The sequence below is a fragment of the Zootoca vivipara genome, chromosome 13 (assembly GCF_963506605.1).
Source record: "Zootoca vivipara chromosome 13, rZooViv1.1, whole genome shotgun sequence".
Taxonomy (NCBI): Eukaryota; Metazoa; Chordata; class Lepidosauria; order Squamata; family Lacertidae; genus Zootoca; species Zootoca vivipara.
The window spans coordinates 34168325-34191311 of record NC_083288.1 but is presented as its reverse complement, the minus strand read 5'-3'; the positions used below and the strand labels follow the sequence as shown (position 1 = coordinate 34191311).

Sequence of the window (22987 nt, the reverse complement as noted above, 5' to 3'; positions counted from 1 at the left end):
TACGTGCCGTCCCAGCACATTCCTGGCCACTCCACGCCCAGACAGCTGCCACAGCTGCACCCCTGGGTCTCTTCCAAAACCTAAGGGGAGAGTGGCTTTTCTAATCCAGGAGGACGACATAGCATACATATGGGCAGCAGATTCTAAATGTTTTACTAAGGTGGTGGTTGTGGGGGGGATGTTTCTCATCAACAGACCTTTGCCAAAGGATCTCAGAAGATCTTCGTACATGCTACATTTTCAGGAAGCAAGTGAATCAAAAGTTCTATGGCCCCAAATACTGTAAGACAAGGAAAACCTACAAATTCCACAACCAGGCAGGGGGATTTGTTTAGGTTTGCTGAATTCACAAAATGCAAACAATCCTTCAAAATCTGCACTTCTCCAAATTGTGCAAGGTACTTCTCCAGCCATTTGCACAAAAATGTATACACCTGGGTAAAGCATGCATGTAAATTCACACATTAGTGAAAATAATGTGCAAAAGCACATTAACTGAGGGGAAACTGCTGTGCAAAAGTGTGTATGTTAGAGGAAAATCGCATACAAACATGTGTATGTTAAGATAAACTTGTACTAACATGCTGATGAATTTTCCATAGGACTTTTCACCCAGAAAAGAATCACAGAGAGTTGTGGAAATGTAGAGAACTGAATTTAAGATTGGGAAAATGAGAAACTTTTCTGAGCACAATTCAAAGTGTTGGTGCTGACCTTTAAAGCCCTAAACGGCCTCAGTCCAGTATACCTGAAGGAGAGTCTCCACCCCCATCGTTCTGCCCGGACACTGAGGTCCAGTGCTGAGGGCCTTCTGGCAGTTCCCTCACGGCGAGAAGCCAAGTTACAGGGAACCAGGCAGAGGGCCTTCTCAGTAGTGGCACCCGCCCTGTGGAACGCCCTCCCACCAGATGTCAGAGAACAACAACTACCAGACTTTTAGAGGATATCTGAAGGCAGCCCTGTTTAGGGAAGCTTTTTAATGTTTAATAAATTATTGTCTTTTAATACTTCTGTTGGAAGCCGCCCAGAGTGGTATAAATAATATAAATAATAAAGTTATTATAAATAAATAGATTAATTGTTGTTATTATTATTATTATTATTATTAACTGAGAGAAACCAAAATGGGCATGTTCACCCACCCCTACCTACAATCCAAGTCACTGATTGGTGCAACGGGAATAAATTAAGGCAGTAAGTAAAATTAGCAAAAAGTATTTTATTTGTAAACGTAATTCCAGTTGTAGTATCTGAAGTGTGTGTGTGCATGTGCGTGTTGGACTTCAGAATGTTGTTTGCTCTCTGTTCGGGTGGGGTACACTCAGGGCTTTTGGGTAGAAGTCCAGTGCCCCACTCAGCAGAATGACAGCAGACCTGGCTTACCTAATTTTGAAGTAATACCCATCACCAACATAAGTGGGGGGAGGGCAGGGGAGGGCATAACACCATGCCAAGTATGGAATCTAAAATTACCCAACTGCAACTGAAGGAGGAAAATGGGGACACCTGGAAGATTAGGCGCAGAGGGCAAGAAGTGTAGAAAAAAACAGGGGAACAGGAGCAGCGAGTTCTTTGGGTGTTTCATTAACTTACCACAGGCTGCCATTAATATATATTAAAAAAACTTACCCTTTTTTTCTCCACAGTCATAAGGACTAGGCACTTACTGTTTCGGTACAATTGAAAGCTTAGCTACCCAAGATTCCAAATGCTGTATAAGGTGTTGTATTCTGTGTGTTGGCAAGATAGCCTCACAGAAGTCTAGCCTCCCTGTGCATTGTTGTCACCTGACTGCTGTAGATAAAACAGTGTGAGTCTCTGCAGTGGCTATAATAATAATAATAATAATAATAATAATAAAATAATAAATTATTTATACCCCGCCCATCTGGCTGGGCTTCCCTAGCCACTCTGGGAGGCTTCCAACGGAATATTAAAATACAATAATCTATTAAACATTAAAAGCTTCCCTAAACAAGAACCCACTCCGGCTGTTGGAGGTCACTACAATGAAACAAACAGAAGTGAGGGGGGTAGCCCCACTCTATCCTTACGGAGAAAAACAGGGGAAGAGTAGGATGCCACTTTGCCTTCGTTCTGCTTCTTCTCTTAGACGCATCCTATAAATATACCCCCCATCCGACTCCCACACCCATCTCTTGGCTCAGCCTCTGAGGGCAGGAATGAACAACTGTCTATTTTGGGGCCATATCTGGTTTCAGCTGCCATTTTGAGGGCATGAACCATCCAGAGGATGGGCTTGTTCAAAGACTACGAAGAAAATGACTGGAACTTTCTTTTTTTTTTTGGATGCTATACCAGGAATTCTCAGGAAATGGGCAGCATTAACAGGGCCATAAGTTTTCCAGTGACCCAGATATAGCAGAGAAGGGAGCCAAAAGGTTGTGACAGGTAAAATACATTTGTTTGGCTTCTATCTAAGATAAAATGGGGTCATACAGACCTCATGGCACTAGACGTTCTGGAACCTGGATATATCTGGTGGAAGGGTCACGTTGTGGTTGTTATCCTCCAAGATTTATAGAAAGCAGTATCATTTTCCCGCACATGGCTCTATGATGAGCTGGCAGTCTGCGGCTGGGCACGTTCTACTTGGTACTGTGGTTGGCATTCAAGATGGAAACTGAGAGTTTCTCTCAAGCCACCTGCCAAATGTTTGCAGCCGCAGTGGGAAGCCTCCCCCAACATATTGCTAAAGATGTGCAAATTCATACATTCCTTCCTGGAACAAAAGACGAACCAGCACCATTATACCTTAGAAATTCCTACAAGAAGTGCAAAATGCTAGTAACATTTGGTTGTAGTAGAGTTGCCACATGTCCGGACATATCCGGAAAATTGGTAAAAAAAAATGTCCTAGAAAATCCAGACGCATGGCAGCCCATGTCCTCAGAAATAGCTCAAAAACATATTTCACTTTTTGAAATATGGGAACCCTAGGTTGTAGTCAACACTAGTCCTACTCAGATTAGACCCAGTGGTGCTAATTAAGATGGTTTAGTTACGTTTAGGGACGCGGATGGTGCTGTGGTCTAAACTGTACTAAAATGTATATATACGGCTTGCATGGGCGTAGCCAGGATTTTTTGGGGGGGATTTCGGCCTGGATTTCCTCCCCATTTTATTGTCACAACAACCCTGTGAGGAAGGTGAGACACTTTGACGGGCCGAAGGGAGCTCAGTGAGCTTCAGGGCCAAACAGGATTTGAACCCTTGACTCCTTGGCTACCCGCTAAAGTTGCTTCTCTATGAAGAATCTCCCGCCACTAAACAATCCCGCAAAAACCATCAGCAGAACCTCGTGGCGCCTTGCTCTGCCTCCGCTCCCTTGCGCACGCGTGCCCAGTTGCGAGAGGGGAGGGGCGAGGCCCGCGTTCCATATCATCAGCTATGCGCACGCGCGGGACGGTGGCCGCGCGCGAAAGTTGACGAGTTCGGACTCCGAAGGTGTGGGCGGGGCGAGGTGCGAGTATAAAAGGGCCGCGAGGGTCCAACCTTCTTCCTGTTTGAAATGGCGGCGTGTAGAAGTTCGGAGGTACTGCGGCATACAAAGGCGGGCAACGGGCCGAATAACTGGGTTGCTTATTCCTTATTGGTTTCTCCGCGCCCGCTTCTGCTGCTAGGCTCTCTGTTGGGGGGGGGGGAAGGAAGAGGTTTAGAATAAGAGCTGGGTGGTGGAGTTGCAGAGACGGCGTTAGGGTGCAGATAAGTAGAGGGGGACGCATAGTGGAAAGGGCATGTAGGGCTTGTGTGGGATGTAGCAATAAAGAGGGAAGGGGTTGCGGTAAGGTGAGGATGCTAAAGACTTGTATAAAGGTGCTGAGTGTGTAAAGTCAAAGGAGGGTTGATGAGGCTCAGCAACGTAAAGGAGAAGAGCTTTGTAAAAGGGTTTAGTTAAGGGCCGTGGTGTAGTTTGCATGGGCGTAGCAGGGAGGGGCAGCTGGCTCCCCCAAATCAATAAAAATACATGGCTAACTGAGGTTCTGCCCCCCCCAACAAAAGGCCTGCCCCCCCCTAACAAAAATCCTGGCTACGCGTGTGGTAGTTAACGGGGGAATTTGTGGGGGGTAGAAAAGGGATTTTGACTGAAACTGGCAGGCGGGTGTATATAGGGACTGGTGTAAGAGGAATGTAGTGTGCTGTGAAATAAGCTGTCAGGCAGGATTCTGGAAGAGTGCCTCTAGTGGCATATTTTACTAACCAGCTTTCCCTTCCTACAGCAATACTACTTTTTGTCTTATCTCCCGCTTAAAATGGAGCATCCATCTTGGGCCTCCAGTGACCTGATGAACTTGTGGTACTGGGTAAGTATTGCCCTGCCGAATTTCAGACTGTTGCCCTGGGAAATCCTGAGCTACTGTAGAAGGTTTTCTGGGCACTTCAGTTAGATAGTAAAGAGTGAAACACCATCTCCCCCTCTAGTGTGCCAGTGCATTTGTTGGGTGTCCCATGCAAGGTCTGGCAAGTCCTGTATTTATAGGAGCCAAATTTCCTTCCATTGGAGATTGGGGTGTGTGGTAAGCCAGGAGAGCATTACTGTGTGTAGGTGGGAGTGCCGTGGCCACAGGGTTCCTCCAATGATGTTAGCACTGGGCGCGGATTGCAATGACGATAACAGTGCCCCCCATGCCTTTGACATCATGGGGGACTGAGGAGCAGAATCCCTGTTGTTCCCCGGGAGGTTGAGGTGGGGGGGGGAGGCTCTGGTGAGATTAGGTCTGTGTGTTGAACTTTCAGATACGTGTGTACAGTTGTGTCGGCTGGAACTTCCTGCAGAGGAGACAGTGACAAAACACTGGAGAATGAAAGCCTCCCCCCGTGGCACTAGTTGTGAAAAATTTTTGGGATGCTATCTTTCTCTGCTCTCTTCTTCTCATCCAGGTGTACAACATAGCTTTGGGGAGGGCTGGTGGTGGATTGATCTAATACAGGGAATAGTCCCATGCATTCCCAGCTTCTAACTACGATACCTTTATTGTTGGTAGGTGACCCGGATGATGTACCCAAGATGAATATCTGCCTCGCAAGTTGAATATGGGTGCTTCAGTGGCAGCCAAGGCTGGTGAGCATTCACTTAATGACAAGTTGGAAGAGGGGTATTTGAACAGAGTTAGTGCAGTGCTAGAAGTGGGACCAGAACATGAGATACCCCAATGATGTCAGCACTGGGCTCCGATCGCTGTGATGATTTGAGTGCCTTCTGGGGACTTGACACTCCAGAAGACTGAGGGGTTCTGGATCTGAGAGTCCCTGCTTGGCTGTGCATCTCGTGTGTCTGAAGAGGGACAACTATGGTCTCCTAGCAGTAATGCTCTCGCTCCATCAGTTTGTAAAGCATGGATGGCTTAGGAATGACACAATGCAGCAGTTGAGCTTTTCCTATTGTTTAGTGCTAAACTTTGTGTGTGTTATAGCTTATGGAAGTACAGGACTACGTTTCTGTTAAGCTGGAGTAACTAACATTTTTAATGGTAAGGGGCCAGTGTATCATGCTGTCTAGATTGCCCCACCCCATTTTAAAGCTGTTTTGAGAGTTGGGAATTTGGAGTGGAGAAGCAGTGCCCATGACTTGCCACAAATTTATAGATATTGAAGTTTGTGTAGGGGGTCACCAACATGGTGTCCTCCAAAGTTGGGCTCCCTTTAACCCTCACCAGCATAGCAAATGGCCAGGGAGGGTGGAAACTGCAGTCACAGCAATAGTGTGGAGTACCATGTTGGCTACTCCTGAAATTGTGAAGCACCTAATTTCTTTACATATTCTCTCTTTTTAAAAAAGAACTGCGTGGCATGAAGGGACAATGTGCTTGCAGGCATGAAATCCAATACTGTGTGTAGTGAGTGATTGTGAAACTGAAACTAGGCTACACCTTGTGGATAGTGTGCAAAAAGTCTTGCCAACATGGTTTGCTTTCTTCCTCCAGATATTGGAACACCTGAGCTCTGCTCTTGCAGACGGGAAGATGCAACTGGTTCCATGCCCTAACGGCTCACAGGTAGATCTGGGCAGGAAAGGCAGAGGAAAGATTATTTGGGCATTGAAAAGCACAGTGGTTGATCCTTAAGGGTTATGCCAAGGTTGTATTGAAAGGGGCCTCTTTTGCAAGACAGGGGGGTCAGTCCTCCCATTTCTTTTGAGAGGCAGGGAAAAAGTTGTACTTAAATTAACAGCCTTTAAATTTGGAAGTAAATGCTCTCTCACACTGTATTTGTATTCCATGGGGCCAAAAGGCCAAAAGTCTGCTGGAATAACTAAAGTTCCTGAACAAACTTGTACAGGGATAGTCCCATTATTCAAGAAGAACATTACACTATCTCTGGCCGAGGTACAGGGCTCTTCAAGATTTAGTCAGCAGTCTTTTAAAAGCACCATCATGTCCTGTTTGGGCTTTCCCTAGGCTCTGTGTTGCTAATTCATGTGGCATAGTTCTTCCCAACCAGCCTCAGCCAAGCTGGATGCCTGCTTTCCAGTGACTGCAGCAAAGACCGAAATGGATGGGTTTCTCCCACAATCTTGAAAGAATCTCCTGGACTATCAGCAAGTCACTGATATATATTTTTTTTATCCACTGGTTTTCCCCCCATTGCCTTCCATCATTTAAACAGCCTTTGCACACACACCTTCCCCCCCCCCCAATTCTGCTTTATCACCAGCCTCCTACTCTTTCAAGCAAGTTTCTTGGTTTCAGAACCAAGTAGCTTTGCTCTTCGCTGCAGCTTTCTATTGAGAGCAGTTGAGTTGAGCTTCCATCAGAAGCAGGGATTATTCCATTAGCTTTGCCAAAAGATTGGCAGTATTGGGCACCTCCTACCCCTGAACTGTGCTAATTGGTCATTAAAAGAAAAACTGTTAAAGGATTGGTACCTGAGTTTTATTTATTTCCTCTTCCCTCCTTGTCCTTTTCCCCTTGTGTGTTGTGTTTTTAAGATTGTAAGCCTGCAGGCAGCTTCTGTCTTGCTTTTATTGTTTGCATATAAGCCATGCTGGTAACCTTCATGGTTGAAGAGCTGGATACAAATGCTCTAAATAAATTGTTGATCATAAGTCATACACACCCTCCAAAGCAAGGCTGTTTGTTTCACCTTGGATTCTGAAACAGCATGAATATCTTTGGGAATATTTGCTAAGAATGCTGCATGTTGCACAACCTTGCCATGTACTCCTTTCAACTTGGGGAAAACAAAACTTTGATTGTATGGCTCCAGGCAGGGACAGTGTTATTCTGTGCAGCATTTACTTTTTTCAATAAAATGTAGAAATGATAAATGGTTTTGCATTGTTGTTTAGTTGTGTCTTCGTGACCCCATGGACCAGAGCATGCCCGGCACTCCTGTCTTCCACTGCCTCCCTCAGTTTGGTCAGACTCATGTTGGTAGCTTCAAGAACACTGTCCAATCATCTCATCCTCTGTTGTCCCCTTCTCCTTGTGCCCTCAATCTTGCCCCAAATCAGCGTATTTTCCAGGGAGTCTTCTCATGAGGTGGCCAAAGTATTGGAGCCTAAGCTTCAGGATCTGCCTTTCCAGTGAGCACTCAGGGCTGATTTCCTTCAGAATGGATAGGTTTGATCTTTTTTTCTTCTTTGCATAGTTGTACTTAATGTTTTTCACATGCAGGCATCTTTTGGCAAGGTATGGAAAATCTGGCCATCCAGATGTTGATCTACCACAGATTTCTTGTGTGGGGAACCGCCTAAGGCATTAAGCACAGCTTAGGTGGTTAGAGCGTGGTGCTGATAACACCAAGGTCACAGGTTTGATCCCCATATGGGACAGCTGCATATTCCTGCATTGCAGGGGGTTGGATTAGATCAGGGGTCCCCAAACTTACCTGGCTTTGGGCTGGTTCCTCTGGCGCCGATCGCACGGTGGGGCGGGGGAACGTGCTCCCATACGCACGCGCACTCGCTTTTTCTGGCGTGGCGCCGGAAATGGCTTCTGTGCATGCACAGACTTCATTTCTGGTGCACTTCCGGGTCAGCGCGGCACCAGAAATAGCTTGTGTGTGTGCGTATGGGAGCGCGTTCCCCTGCCCTCCGGCCCGCGCGTGCGCACAAGCTATTTATGGCGCCGCGCCAACCTGGAGATAGGCAACCGCACGCCGGTAAGAGCGGGGGTCGTTGGGGGCTGCACAATTGGCTTGTGTGGGCCACATCCGGCCCCTGGGCCGTAGTTCGGGAACCCTGAACTAGATGATCCTCAAGGTCCCTTCCAACTGATTTTAAAAAATTAGTGGTGTATGTCAGAGCAGATTACATACTAAAATGAAAAGCATGTGGCCCTAGTCCAGTGTTTCCCAACTGGTGGTCCGCGGACCCCCAGGGGTCCGCGAGCTATGCGAGAGGGGTCCGCAAGACTGGGACTCTGGCGAGGCAAGATGGCGGCGCGGAGCTCCTAAACTCTACAAACGTGCTAGCGCCGCCAAATCAGCCCCCAAACAAGCAGAAAGCCACGCAAACCGCTGCTGCGTGGGAGCCGAACCCTTCCCCTGCGAGCCCACCCACCCGCCGCCCGGCCGGCCGCCAGCGCCCGCTGCCTGCGCCCGCTGCCTGGGACTCCCGCGTCTGCAGGGGGGCGTAGTCAGCCCCCTGCACCAGCCCCTCCCCGTCGCCGCATCATACCCCTCTGCCAGCCAATAGGGCTCAGGGGGCGGAGTCCAGCTGCGGCGGGAGAATCTTTCCAGCTTCTTGTTGGACTTACGGCGAGGCATTATTGGCGCGCGCCGCGGCGGCACCGAGCTCCTGAGGGCAGCCAGCGTGTTCGCGCTGCCCGAAGGGCTCCTGAGCCGCTGAGACCGCCGCCGCCGCGTGCATTCTTGGCCAAGTGAGTTGCGATTTATACCTCATTGATTTCAATGGGCCTTAAGCATGAGTTGGATTGGGATAGCTGATTGTGAGGGTCCTTTATTCTACGGCTACTGCTTTAGTTTAGTATCTGAGCAGTACAAGTTAAAACTTGGTAATTTAATGAAATTAGGGGGCCTTTCACACCTCTTTCCTATATTGCCTTACTCCCTATAACAGGGACAAGTAAATAAGTATATTTCTCATTAATATCAGTTCTGTATATGTTCAAGTCATGAGTCCATCCATATTAGCCTGCAGATTTTTCTCTAAAAGTCTGCAGGAAAATTCACATTTAAACATGAATTTTTTTAAAGGGCCTTTCTCTCAAAATGCACATTTTAAATGTTATTTGCTGTCCAAATACAGTATGCATTTCAAGTACATGTTGTTGATGTATTTATTTTTTTGGTGGTGTTTGAGCCAAGAGCAGTATTGAAAGATTTGGGAACTAAACAAGCCAGTGGTTAAATTGGAACTGTACATTATTTCAATACTTGCATTTCAAAACAAGACCAGGGCAGGCTAAATCCTGTGTTTTTGACAGAATTACAAGCCTGGTAGATGAAGGGAATGCTGTGGATATAGCCTATCTTGATTTCAGCAAGGCCTTTGACAAGGTGCCCCATGATATTCTTGTAAAGAAGCTGGTAAAATGTGGTCTAGAACTGAAAATTAAAACTAACTGTATACTGATGGAGTACTCTGTTGTAACTAAAAAGACTCTTAATTTGGCTCTCACTTTTTAATTTTAGGATTAGGAATTAATGGGGGTCCTTGTCACAATAGCGGCTCGATGAGGGGTCCTCGAGAAAATTTTGTTGGGAACCCCTGCCCTAGTCTAAACCATGTGGAGGCATAAGAATTTCCTTGCCATGTCTGACAGAAAGGTACACACAGTGTAGTACTCACAAGCATTGCAATACTTGCTTTATTTTTAAATCTCCTAATAATTCGCTACAGTAAATGTGCCTCTTGCCAGTGCTGCTTGGACCATCAACTTCTGTGGATGGAGTCTTTGAGTTTGCACCCCTTGGCTCCAGCCACTGGACCACACTTCACAGCATCCAGATGCTGTTCTCTCTTCCCATGAGGGCAATTGGTGGTTGCCACGAGCCCATCTTCCCATCACCTCCTCCAATACATGATGCCTGCTCCTATTACTGCCGTGCTCAGCAGGCCTACTGCCACAGCCAGCGCTGTTACTGTGCGCCCTGCAAAAGGAATTGAGCAGGTGTGAGTGGGAGAGTCAGTGCGAACCTTTGCCCAGGGGGAGGGGAAAGATCTTGCATTACCTGTGCCTGCCTGAGGGTTTTGGCATTCGGCATCCCAGTCCAGCGGGACAACTGCCCTTGTAAGATGAATGAAGAGCGGCAGTGGGCAAGGTGTGGGGCAGTCCGGCAGGGCTAATGTGAGGGGCTGGTGGCTGCTTTCATTCCGATAAAACATGGATACACTGAAGGAGCTGGAAAGATGGAAAACACAGGAGCTTAGTAAAGCTTGCAGTCTTCACCTCCTCCTATAACCCTGTGCTACCAAACGTTTACTGTCTCAGCCTCTTAACTATGCTGTGCCTTGTGTGCTTTGTGTTAATGCGTCAGCAACTTCAAATGTGCTGACAAGTCGCTGGGAGGCAGCTGTTAATACTGCAAGGGATACTAGGAGCTGGCAGAGAGTGAGTCCCTCAGAATGGTGTACTCCTTGGTTTGGAGACGACAACTTTTAAGAAAGGGTAGTAATAATGTTTCCTTATATCAAAGTCAGAACTAAAATAAAAAGTAAAAATACTGGACAGAGAAGACATCACACTCCAAAAGGTGGCTTTTAATTTTAAAAAACAAGGGAAAACATGCCACGGTTTCAAACAGGGAGCCTTTCCCCAGCTCAGCCTGGAGAATACTGGGGATTGAACCTGTGTGATCCTTTGCATGTGAAGTGATGTGTCCTACCATTGAGTTGTGGGAGGATAGTGGAGCCACAAAAGGATCGGGGGGGGGCACTTTTTCAACAAGTAAAAATTTCAGTTCTTCATGCAAAAGCAATTGTTGTACATAATTTGTTCTATGGGCACAGAGTTACAGAGGAAGCTGAAAGCCTGAGCACCTTCTGGCCCCTGGGATATTGCTGCAAGTTTTAAGGTCGCCCTCAACAAGTCTTGAAGGCTGGACATATTTTTTTTGCTTAAAATACTGATAGCATTTTTTTTCGCCAGGATGATAAATTATCAGTAGTTCATCAGCACCTGTGGAGTTTTTACATGCACATCAAACCTTTCTCTGTGATGGAGAGCAAATTCAACACCCAGCAAAACAACAGACACTCTTCCTGCCCCACAGATGGAACCAGACTTACTTATTGCTTTCCTGGTAGAATTCGAACCCATGACAGGCAGCATAGGGTGGAGGGGGACCATTGTAAACGCCCAGGGCTCCTTGAAGAGCGATTAAGGTGCTGTCATGCTGAAAAGTAGGTGAAGAGAAAAAATGTAGCCAACATGTTTTTTTGTTTTGCATTTTACAATATATTGCTATGGCCCCCCACTCCCTAAAACATGCCACTTTTTCATGTGCAGACTAGATGAAGAAATGTGCATGCACACGAAAGCTCATACCAATAACAAACATAGTTGGTCTCTAAGGTGCTACTGGAAGGATTTTTTTTTTCCGTTTCGGCTGCTATACACACTTAAGGCCCACCCCCCAATCTTCCAATATGCTCCCTCTGAAGTCTTAAGGTGGGAAAAGACTTACAGCAGAATACATGATCATCTTCAGGGGCAGATCTCTGCACACTACTTTGGAGAAGTTCCTCAGGATAGCGCCAAGTAATATCCCTGCAAGGTGGGAGAGAGACTGTTGACTGAGGGGTGTACTATGGTATTTCAAAGAATAGCTGACCCAACAGGCACAAAACTAGCAGCTCTGCAAATAATTGGGGGTCAAGGGGGTGCCATGTTGCATATGAAAATGAGAGTCATGCAAGCACACACATGTGCTGAGCACTCGGGTATGCGCCATCAATAACAGTTGAAGGGTTGAGTTGAAGAAAAACCATAGTAACAAAAAAAAATGCACAGAAATGCCATGACCCACACACAGATTGGTCAGGTATGGATCTGGAGGACAATGGGGAACACATTGAACTGGAAAATAGTGAGTTTTCAGGTGCCATGTGAATGGGCCCTCAGGTTTTTTTCCAGTACCATATTTTGTCAAAGTAGCATTAGAATGTTTATCTAAAATTGATTAAAATTTACCTCCAGTGAATCGGGCCTTCTCCTTGCTTGCATGCATTCCCACATGGGCTTCGACATTGAATGCTTCCATCTCTGAAAGGGTAGTCAGGACCTGTGGTGTGGCCCAGCTAGGCAAGGTCAGGTTGTGTGTTTTCTGCAAGGAGAGAAAAAACCCTAGAGCACGGGTGTCAAACACAAGGCCCGGGGGCCAAATCCGGCCCGCCAGACCTCGTCATGTGGCCCGCCGAGCGCCCCAGCCAGCGGGACCCAGCAGCGGGACCTTGCTGCTGAAGCGCCGCGCCGACAAAGCGCCGACAAACAGCTGGGGCCGGGGGGGTAGAAAGGCGGCCGGAGCAGCGCTGCGTGGAGCGCCCCGAGCCACAGCAGGAGAAGGAGGAGGCAGCTTGCCGGGGCAACGCCCAGCAGCGCCGCACGGAGAGTCCCGAGCCTCTGCGATGCAGCAGTGCTCTGTAGCACTTTGAATCCTCCTCCTCCTGCCACGGCTCGGCGCCTGGAAACGGCTGCTGCTGCTGAAGCACAGACAAAGCACCCAGCAGCGCCGTGTGGAGGAGGATTCAAAGTGCTACAGAGCACTGCTGCGTCCCAGAGGCTCGGGACTCTCCGCACAGTGCTGCCGGGCACCGACCCGGGAAGCCGCCTCCTCCTCCTCTTGCCTCACCTCCTCCTCCTGCCGCGGCTCAGCCTCATGAACATGAGCTCAGCAGCGGCTCAGCCTCACGAACGTGCAACTCTGAGGCTTTACGCACTTCTCCTAAAACGGACACCCGCTGCCTCACGCTGCACGGGAAATGCTTTTTGCCCCTGGGTCCTTTTGTGCTCTTTTCTGGCGCTGAATCAAGGCGGTGACCCCCCCCTTCCCTTTCTTTCTTCCTCTCTCTCGTTCTTATTCTTTCTTTCCCTCTCCTTCCTTCCTTCTTTATCTCTGTCTTCTCTCCCTCTTTCTTTTTCTTTCCTTCTTTATTCCTTCTTTCCTACTCTTCTTTCTCTCACCTCTTTCCTTCCTCTCTCCCTCCTGCTCCCTCTTTTCTTCCTTCCTTCCTTCCTTCCTTCCTTCCTTCCTTCCTTCCTTCCTTCCCATCTTTCTTCCTCTCCCTCATTCTTATTCTTTCTTTCCCTCTACTTCCTTCCTTCTTTCTCCCTTTCCGTCTTCTCTCCCCTCTTTCCTTCCTTCCTCTCTCCCTCCCACTCCCTCTTTTCTTTCTTCCTTCCTCCCTCCCTTCCTCCCTCCCCTCCCCTCCCTCTCCCTCTCCTCAGAAACATAGGATGCTGCTTTATACTTCTGGCCCTTAAACCCTGGAACCAGGAGAGCAGCTCCAGTGAGTCAACCTCAGCCAGTCCCTTTGGTGAAGGGTGGTGGCTCACTGGCAGAACATCTGTCCTGCATGCAGAAGGACCCCAGCATCTCCAGGTACTAGTAGCTCTGCAAAGGTCCTGCATGAAACCCTAGCGAGCCTCCACCACCCAGTGCAGTAACCAAAAATCATTTTTCAATAAATTGTACAATAATTGTACATTTGAATATCTACTTGCAATTATTCTGACTATGTTTCTGCTTTCAGAGCTAGTTATTACTTACATTATTACAAAAAACAGTAATAATTGAATGCAGTGACAATAATTTATGATAATAAAGAGTGGACACATAGTCCTACAGATACAACCGGCCCTTTGAGGGTAACCAAACTGCTGATGCGGCCCCCGATGAATTTGAGTTTGACACCCCTGCCCTAGAGAAAGGTATGGTTGGAGGAAAACTCAGAGGAGGCTGTAATGCAGTGCAGTATGCCTACCTGGCAGAAGAGGGAGTCGTGGACCCTCCAAAGGCCCCTCAGGGTCAGCTGTTCCTGTTTAAGCCCTGTATGGTTTGCCATCTCTCTTATAAAGTCCTGGGAAGGGGGAAGAAGAATTAGCTAACGGATTGGAACTTCGATGGGCTTCGCCTGGAGGAAGTTAGTTCCACTATGGTCTTACTAACATCTGAAGAAGTGTGCATGCACACAAAAGCTCATACCTATGACAAACTTAGTTGGTCTCTAAGGTGCTACTGGAAGGAATTTTTTAAAAATTTATTTTACTAACAGTGGAGGTATACGTCTATGTAAACTGACATAGGCCTGAAAGTTGTAAGTGAAGTGGTGTGGCTTCCGAAAACCCACTACCATGTAGGGTTGGCACCACAGTTAGACCCATTATGGGTGGTATTCAGTGTATGTTTCACTCAAGGCTAGACCCATTGGAGTTAATAAACATGACTAAGTTAGCCCCAAGGGCCCCTGCCTCTCAAATTTGTATATATTTTAAAACTATATATACGTGTGCCTTCTTTTTTGTTTTGTTTTTGGCATATGATTTTTATTAAGTTTCCAAACATAAACAGTTAAACATTTCGTATACAATTATGTGCAATTAATTGTTATATACAATATATCAAGATATAGTAAAAATACAACTGCTACCACCGCGTCCCCTACCCCACATCCTTCAATATCAACTTCTCTTTCCACTTCTTATTTTATCAGTTCTGCCGAACTTAGCTTCCTCCTCCTTTCACATCTGGTTTTTTGTTTTTATCTCCTCACTTTTCTGCTCATTTCATTATTTCTATACGTTTTCCCTTTTGTCTTTATCTCCGTTGTACCCCTTTAATTTAACCAATTGTAGGTATTATGTCAAGCCAATTAGTGTTATTGTTGGCTTATAGTATACTTGCAGATATTCTCTAAATTTATTCCATTCCTTTTGAGATTTCTGGTCTTTTTGTTCTCTCACTCTTCGTCATCATGGCCAGTCGTTCACAGTTGGAATGTCTGGTGTTTTCCATTTCTGTGCCAGCAGTATTCTGGCCGCTGTTTTTGTTTTGTTTTGGGGGGGCTGTATAGGGTTTTTTGGTCCTGAATATCAGTTTTTTCTTCTATGAAATGGTGGTTCCCATGACAGTTTCTTAGATTTCTTAATGTGCCCTCAGGCCCAACAAGGTGCTAGCTGAGGCTGATGGGAGTTGTAGTCCAAACCAGCTGAAGGGCACTAGGGTTCGCAAAGGCTGCTACAAGTGCTTACCTAGGAGTAATTTATGTTTGAATAAAGTATTGCTTTTTTATCTTGTATCTGTTGTTACTGGTATTACTAATGTTTTTTATTTCATTCGAAAGCTTTAGCTTTAATTTTTTTGGAAATTTCTTGCCCCACAAAGTGGTATATGAATATTTTAAATGAATAATAAAAACGCTCAGAATAGGTGCTAGACTGGCCATCAGAGATTTCCAAAAGTAAACAAAAGGGCTGCCTTAAGCAAAAGAAGGCAGTCAGTTTTCTTGTCGATGGCAATGCAAGACATGACAAGAGAACTGGTATAATGTACTGTAATTCAACTCTGCAGGGAATCATGGGAACTGTGGTTCTCGGTCGGTGTGCATGCGTGCTTTGGATCCCTAAAGTATCCCTGCTGAGCTACATTTCCCAATATTTTGGGGGGGGGGTAAAAGCCAGGGTAATTAAAGTGGTATAAAACCTGTTTTAAGTTTGTAGTACATATATATCCTCTGAGTGATCAAGGCAGAGAACAAGACTCCCCCTCTGGTTGGTGCATTCCTCTTACAATGGGTGCAAAGAGTTGGATTGATGAATTGGATGAAGAAGAAATCCTGACTTGGGAATCCATTCCCCCCTTCCTTCCTTCCTTCCTTCCTTCCTTCCTTCCTTCCTTCCTTCCTTCCTTCCTAGCCAACCCCACCTTTCCCTCATACCTTCCAGGTCTCCATTTTAGCCTGATAGCTTGGCAAATTAATTGTCTCTCCCATCAGCTGTTGGTATCGTAGGCAGGTCCGGGTTGGCGGCTTCAGCAGCTGTGAGGTGTGGGGTAGGAAAAGACAGAAAAGGCTGATTCTTGGGGAAAGCTGACCGCTCTTGCCTTTCCCATATGTAAACTATGAGGCTACACTTCAGCAGAAGCAGGAACACTGATTGAATCTCACTTTCACATCCATATACTCCTGCTCTGCCCAAAAAAGGCTGCCGTGTAGAGAGCCGTCTTCAGCAACCTGGTGTCAGACAAATATTTTGGCCAACCATTCAAATCAGCCTCTGACAGCACAGGTGGTTGATGGGAATTATAGGTCAAAATATGTGTCAGATTACCTGGCTGGCATAGTGGATAAAATGCTAGATTTAATGACACCCGTCTAAATGGTAAATATCCTTACTGAGTCTCTGTCCCAATTTTTAAGCTTGATCAGAATGATTATGCAGGGCCTAGACAGGACTCATGCAAAAATGTGGTAAGACATCAAAATAAAAGAGGCATAAAGAAATTCATTCTTAATAAAAGTTGGATTTTGTGAAGTGGCACCCCCTTTTTCAAACCTCGGGAAACACTCCCCTTAGCTTCTCTGTCAAAAAATACATTTGTTTGATGCATAGACTACCTTGCAATGGAAGACTCGTAGGATGGTGTTCAATAAAACCAATATAAGAAAATGCCACGTAGAATCAATACAAAGCAGAGAAGCAGCTGATAAGAACCAGTAAAATCTGGGCAGGTTGCGAAGGATTACCTTATCATACTTAGTAGGCACGGTGTGGATGGGAACAGGTCTCCAGCTGATCTCTGGATCTGAGCTTGGATAAAGCCCCATCAGGTTGGCTTGGGCGCTCATTAAGGTGCGGTCGTAATCTGTGCTGCGAATATAGATCTAGAAAGGGGCATAGTGGTTGGTTGGCCTCAAGGCGGGTGAAAGCCTTGGTTGTCCCCGAGTGCCGGTGGGGCTATTTATCCTGTCTGTGGCTCTCCAAGCCCACACATCTCACTGGCCTCCACTACGCCCTCTTGAGGTGCTCTGCCCTGCCTGGAATGTGTCTTTGACCGTTGTTGCTTGCTTGCCCGAAGGGATAATAGAGTTGTGTTGGTGGGAGCGTAGAAGCTTTGGGCTTTTGTGTGACTGGAACATAGCCTGGGAAGCCAGTGTTTGTGTATTGGAGTAGGACATGGGAGACCAGGGTTCAAATTCCCACTCAGCCATGGAACGTACTGGGTGACCCTGGGCCAGTCACCATCTCTCAGTCTAGCCTACCTTACAGGGCTGTTGTGAGAATAATATGGAGAGGGGAAGAGCTGTGTATGCCTCATTGAGTTTCTTGGAGGAAAGGTGGGATGTAAAAATAAAAAAACCTCCATTGTCCACTTGGGCCTCTAGAGCCACCCTGTTTTCCCCTCTTTCCTCACCCACCACCCATTAGCTTTTTAAAAGGTGGGTGGAGCTGATGTTATGGGTTTGGATACATTTGGGGTGCTGCTTATTTTTGCATGTCAGCTAATACTTAAATTGTTGCATACTTTATATATATTTATTACTGTATTCATATTTGCTGTCTTGTGAATTCTTGGATGCTGGTGTGGAATATATATATTGCCTTTATTAAATAATCAAACGCATATTTACCTCCTGTGGTTTGTAGGATGCACTCAGGAAGCCAGCATATCTCTCTCTGAGGAATCGCCCCAGTGCCTTCTGTTGCAAAATACCTACCTGCATCAGACAAAAGGAAAAAAGCAAGTTCGGGGAGTGGGGAGAGAAAGATCTGAAGCGCCCTCCAAACCGGGGCTGTCCCATTGCTCCAGTGCAAAGCGAAGGCTGAGATCAATCGCCTAACTTGGAAGTGAGGCACCAATCTCATTCACCTTCACTCACACAAAAACTCCAATCATGGAAATGCTGGCAAGTGCCTTTCTCCCCCTTCCCCGAGTTGTGGCTGGAGGTGACCTTGGCGATCGGCAGGGCAGAAAACAGGGAGACACGACAGGTGGAGCTTGAGCCAATGGCAGGGAGAGCCAGCCCCTGACTGGTTGTAAAGCAAAAAGGCAGCCAGACAGGGGCAGTGCCCCATTTGCCTCCAGTGCTCATCCCACCCCTCTACACACACACACACACACACACACACACACACACACAAGCCCCCACCTCAGTGAGTTGCTGGAAGCCTTGTGGCCAGGGTGCAGCTTTGTGGGGATCTGTGGGGTAGGTGCCCAGAGGGGATCGGTCACCATGGCGATACACCTAAGAAAGAAGAAGGGGGTCAGAACAGCGACATACAGCAAACCGAGTGATAGTTTTGCCCTCAAATTTCTTACCTACAGGACCAGGAATCTTTTTGGACTTTTAAAATATCTTCAGGGCTGTCACATGGAAGAAGGAGCGTGCTTTTTCTCTCTCCTGCTCTTGAGGGTAGGACTTGAACCAATGGCTTCAAGTTACAAGAAAGGAGATTCCGAGTAAACATTCGGAAAAACTTTCTGACAGTAAGAGCTGTTCGGCAGTGGAACAGACTCCCACGAGAAGTGGACTCTCCTTCCGTGGAGGTTTTCTAAGCAGAGGTTGGATGGCAATCTGCCAAGAATGCTTCAGCTGAGATTCCTGCATTGCAGGGGGTTGGACTAGATGACCCTTGGGTCCCTTCTGACTCTTAAGATTCTCTGATTCTCTGATCCTGGCCTGCAAAATGGGACCTACTGTGATTTACCTTTCATATTATTCCACCTCCACACCCACACCCCTTTGCTTTCTAGTTCTCTCACACACATGCACAGAAACAGACATGTGTTTTCCCTTTCTGTAATAGATGGCACTGCTGGAGGGTCAGTCTGTAAACCAGAAACAGGATGCCTACACCAATTCATTTACAGGTGAGGGGCAAAGAAAAGCAACCACGGCCACTTTATAATTTTTACTTTAGAGTTTACATGACATGCACCAAGTGTATTGCAAAATAAACAAATATGTACTGATACAGATATTATTATAAATTATGCATTCCATATATAAAAACAACTCTGTTTTATAGCATCTAGTGCTATAAAAGCTACCCAATTACTCCTCTTCAGATCTGATGCATTATGTGAGTGTGTGTGTGTGTGAGTGTGTGTGTGTATATATTTCATAATAGGCCAGGCCTAATATGTACTTGTTTTTCACACTATCTCTTTAAAACACTCCCTTCCCACCCCTTAACGGTGTATTCTTAATACCAAGCCTGCAGTCTTTTGGGCACTTCTGTGGAATACATTTTCATTCGAAGTGCCCAGGGATTGGGTGAGTCAGGGTAAAGTAATTAGTATGTTATTACCTTCTTGAGACTAAACAAGCTATTAAGTCAAATCAGTTTTTTAAAAAAAGGTGTGCCAGCATCAGGTATCTGACAATGTGGTCTTAAGTGCATGGAAACTTATCCCACAGCAAGTGTTAGTTTCTAAGTTGCTACAAGTCTCTGGGTGTGTGATGTGTCTCTGTGCCCAGCGCAGACACAGATCTGTGGGGCCCTTCCAGTACAGAACTGTCCCACCCACCATAATGGGGTTGTAACCACGGTTAGACAGACTTGGAGTAGATCCATTGACATGAATGGGCATGACTAACTTTAGGGTCCATTAATTTCAGTTTGGCCAACACTGGAAACAACACAAAGTGTTGCCATTTTTCAATAGCCAGTCACCTTAATGCTTTTCTGTGTTTTTATTGTTTTAAAACACAGTGGGTTTTTTCTGTTTCAACAATGTACACCACTTTGATATTTTATGATATAGGGTACTGACATACTTTTATGTCAAAGATGTCAAAGAGAAAAACAACTACCAGACTTTTAGAAGACATCCCTGTTTAGGGAAGCTTTAAATGTTTAATAGATTATTGCATTTTAATGTTCTGTTGGAAGCCACCCAGAGTGGCTGGGGAAACTCAGCGAGATGGGTGGGGTATAAATAATAAATTATTATTATTATTATTAAAATATCAAAGTCATAGATAGATACAGTGTTACCTTGGGTTAAGAACTTAATTCGTTCTGGAGGTCCATTCTTAACCTGAAACTGTTCTTAACCTGAGGTACCACTTTAGCTGATGGGGCCTCCCGCTGTCATGGCGCCATTTCTGTTCTCATCCTGAAGCAAAGTTCTTAACCCAAGGTACTATTTCTGGGTTAGCAGAGTCTGTAACCTGAAGCGTTTGTAACCTAAAGTGTTTGTAACCCAAGGTACCACTGTAGATAGATAGATAGATAGATAGATAGATAGATAGATAGATAGATAGATAGATAGATAGATAGATGATAGATACTGTATATAGTTAGACACACACACACACTCTCTCTCTCTCTCTCTTCAGGTTACAGACTCCGCTAACCTGGAAGTAGTACCTCGGGTTAAGAACTTTACCTCAGGATGAGAACAGAAATTGCATGGCGGCAGCAGGAGGCCCCATTAGCTAAAGTGGTACCTCAGGTTAAAAATGGTTTCAGGTTAATGGACCTCCGGAACAAGTTAAGTTTGTAACCAGAGGTACCAGTGTGTGTGTGTGTGTGTGTGCGTGCGTGTAAAATTGAATGTCAGTTCTAAGCCACCTCAGTAGGAGTTATATCCTGAAAGGTAGGATATAGCAATATACGAAATGAAAGAGAGGCAACTCACTGCTTGGAGCAGAATGCACCCTAGGCCTTCATTCCCGACTCAAGGAATCGAATCCAGAAGCTCTGCTTCCCGTCTCTGACCCCTTAGACCTCACACCCCCTCCCAAAGTACTCTGGCTCCTTTCCCTCTTGCTGTGCAGCATTGGACCCAAGCTCCTTCCTGGAGAACCCAGGCATCCTAGTTCCTGCCCCCCACCCTCCTGTGTACCAGCGTGACGAAGCGCAGCGTCCTCTCTTGGGCCAGCGTGAGAGGCAGAATATCCTGGATGAGGAGGAGAATCCAAGGTGCCAGGGTTACAGAGAGCCTCATGGTCTCCGCCACCTGGAAAAAAGAACTGTTGGAGGGAGGGAGGGCAAACTCTTCCGTTATATAGACCCATCCTCGGATCCTGTAATTATCTCTCGTTTTCCTTTGCTGACAGGTCAGATTTAGCAGGCGGCACCACAGAGCTTGTGTGTGTGTGTGTGTGTGTGAGAGAGAGAGAGAGAGAGAGAGAGAGAGTGTCGGTTCCACCTCCCCCCATTTTACACCTGCCAGTCCCCTTAAAACTACCTGTTTGTTAAAGGGGGGGGGAGGCGATTCACTTGCCATGATGATTACAACTCCCAACCAAGACATTACGTCTTGCCTTCTCCACCTGCAGAGAAAACATCTGAGCCTGTGATAACCAGTTGCTGGGTTTGTTTCTGGCCAGGGTCCTGTGTGCTTAGCCGCTGGGTGTCTGGCAAAAATTCAGCAGGTAAACCCTTTTGCTCGCAAAGAGATGTGCCGAAGAGGAGCTTCTCCTGATGGACTTCTGCCTGTCCCGCAAGCATTATAAGTTGAGCTTTGCCCAGGGGGTCAGGAGTCAAATCGTGTCGGGTTGTCGTTACCTGACAACAAGAATTCAGTTTGCAGACTCCTCCAACCACCTGAAGGATGTGGGACCATATAGTCACCCCCAGACATTAATGGGTCCAGTTTTGCATGGGTGATGCCAGCCTCCCTCTTGGTAGATCAACAAACAAGTTCAGGCTCTTTATACATTTGCACCTTGACGCCATCTCGCCAGACAACTAGCCCAAGCGTCTTGTTGATTTACACCTGGTCTCCAGAATGTGACGTTTCACAGGAGATGGCCTCAGCAGTTGTTGTTGTTGTTTAGTCATTTAGTCGTGTCCGACTCTTCATGACCCCATGGACCATAGCACGCCAGGCACTCCTGTCTTGCACTGCCTCCCGCAGTTTGGTCAAACTCATGTTCGTAGCTTCGAGAACACTGTCCAACCATCTCGTCCTCTGTCGTCCTCCTAGTGCCCTCAATCTTTCCCAACATCAGGGTCTTTTCCAGGGAGTCTTCTCTTCTCATGAGGTGGTCAAAGTATTGGAGCCTCAGCTTCAGGATCTATCCTTCCAGTGAGCACTCAGGGCTGATTTCCTTCAGAATGGATAGGTTTGATCTTCTTGCAGTCCATGGGACTCTCAAGAGTCTCCTCCAGCACCAAAATTCAAAAGCATCAATTCTTTGGCAATCAGCCTTCTTTATGGTCCAGCTCTCACTTCCATACATCACTACTGGGAAAACCATAGCTTTAACTATACGGACCTTTGTAGGCACGGTGATGTCTCTGCTTTTTAAGATGCTGTCTAGGTTTGTCAATGCTTTTCTCCCAAGAAGCAGGCGTCTTTTAATTTAGTGACTGCTGTCACCATCTGCAGTGATTAAGGAGCCCAAGAAAGTAAAATCTCTCACTGCCTCCATTTCTTCCCCTTCTATTTGCCAGGAGGTGATGGGACCAGTGGCCATGATCTTGCTTTTTTTGGTGTTGAGCTTCAGACTATATTTTGCGCTCTCCTCTTTCACCCTCATTAAAAGGTTCTTTAATTCCTCCTCACTTTCTGCCATCAAGGTTGTGTCATCTGCATATCTGCATATCTGAGATCCGCCTCAGCAGAGGTGGCGGTAAACGTGACAGAAATCTGTCTGACTTCAGCTCGCAGTTCACAAGTAAAACCTCCAGTAGCAAAACGTTCTAGTGGGGAGTGCTCCTGCTCCAGTCAGTCATCACAACATCGCCACAGTGTGTCAGCATTCTGGGCTGCATCCAACCAAATTAGAGAAAATCGTGGACATTTATAGATCTAAATTAGTCATGTCCTTCAATTTCAATGGGTATACTGTACTCTGATTAGAAGTTACTTGGCTGCAACCCAGAATGTGGACTGACCGGAGGGGAACGGAATGGAGTGTCGTCGAGGAGGGTGTTGCACACTGACCGGAGCAGTGAACAGGAGCACCCATGCTACAATATTTTGTTGCAGGTTTGACTTGTGAACTCTGGAGTCTGACCCTGTGCAGTCATTGAATGCAGTGTCTTTTTCTAAACCCTTTTTGTATTTCTGCAAACTTCGGTGTTCCTCCAAGTCTGCTTATAGC

At 46.4% G+C, this 22987-nt stretch overlaps 1 protein-coding gene, 1 long non-coding RNA gene and 2 other non-coding genes across 4 annotated transcripts; 3 read left to right on the top strand and 1 right to left on the bottom strand.

The window, feature by feature from the left end:
• Positions 1 to 4243: 4243 nt before the first annotated feature.
• Positions 4244 to 6027, top strand: LOC118094188 (uncharacterized). The gene is made up of 3 exons (XR_004693737.2): positions 4244 to 4325; positions 5007 to 5083; positions 5946 to 6027. It is a non-coding gene; the product is annotated as an uncharacterized LOC118094188 (long non-coding RNA).
• LOC118095941 (small nucleolar RNA SNORD88) lies at positions 4591 to 4680 on the top strand. Its single transcript, XR_004693854.1, has one exon. It is a non-coding gene; the product is annotated as a small nucleolar RNA SNORD88 (small nucleolar RNA).
• LOC118095944 (small nucleolar RNA SNORD88) lies at positions 5167 to 5256 on the top strand. The gene has a single exon (XR_004693857.2). It is a non-coding gene; the product is annotated as a small nucleolar RNA SNORD88 (small nucleolar RNA).
• Positions 6028 to 9782: 3755 nt separating the features above from the next.
• On the bottom strand, positions 9783 to 20880 carry ACP4 (acid phosphatase 4). Its single transcript, XM_060281595.1, has 11 exons — positions 20779 to 20880; positions 18074 to 18169; positions 17555 to 17641; positions 16670 to 16807; positions 15863 to 15961; positions 13910 to 14005; positions 12120 to 12252; positions 11614 to 11696; positions 11216 to 11322; positions 10159 to 10328; positions 9783 to 10077 (listed from the first exon to the last, which is right to left on the bottom strand). The coding sequence occupies exons 1-11, from the start codon at positions 20878 to 20880 to the stop codon at positions 9992 to 9994; spliced, it is 1197 nt and encodes a 398-aa protein (XP_060137578.1). The 3' UTR covers positions 9783 to 9991.
• Positions 20881 to 22987: the final 2107 nt, after the last annotated feature.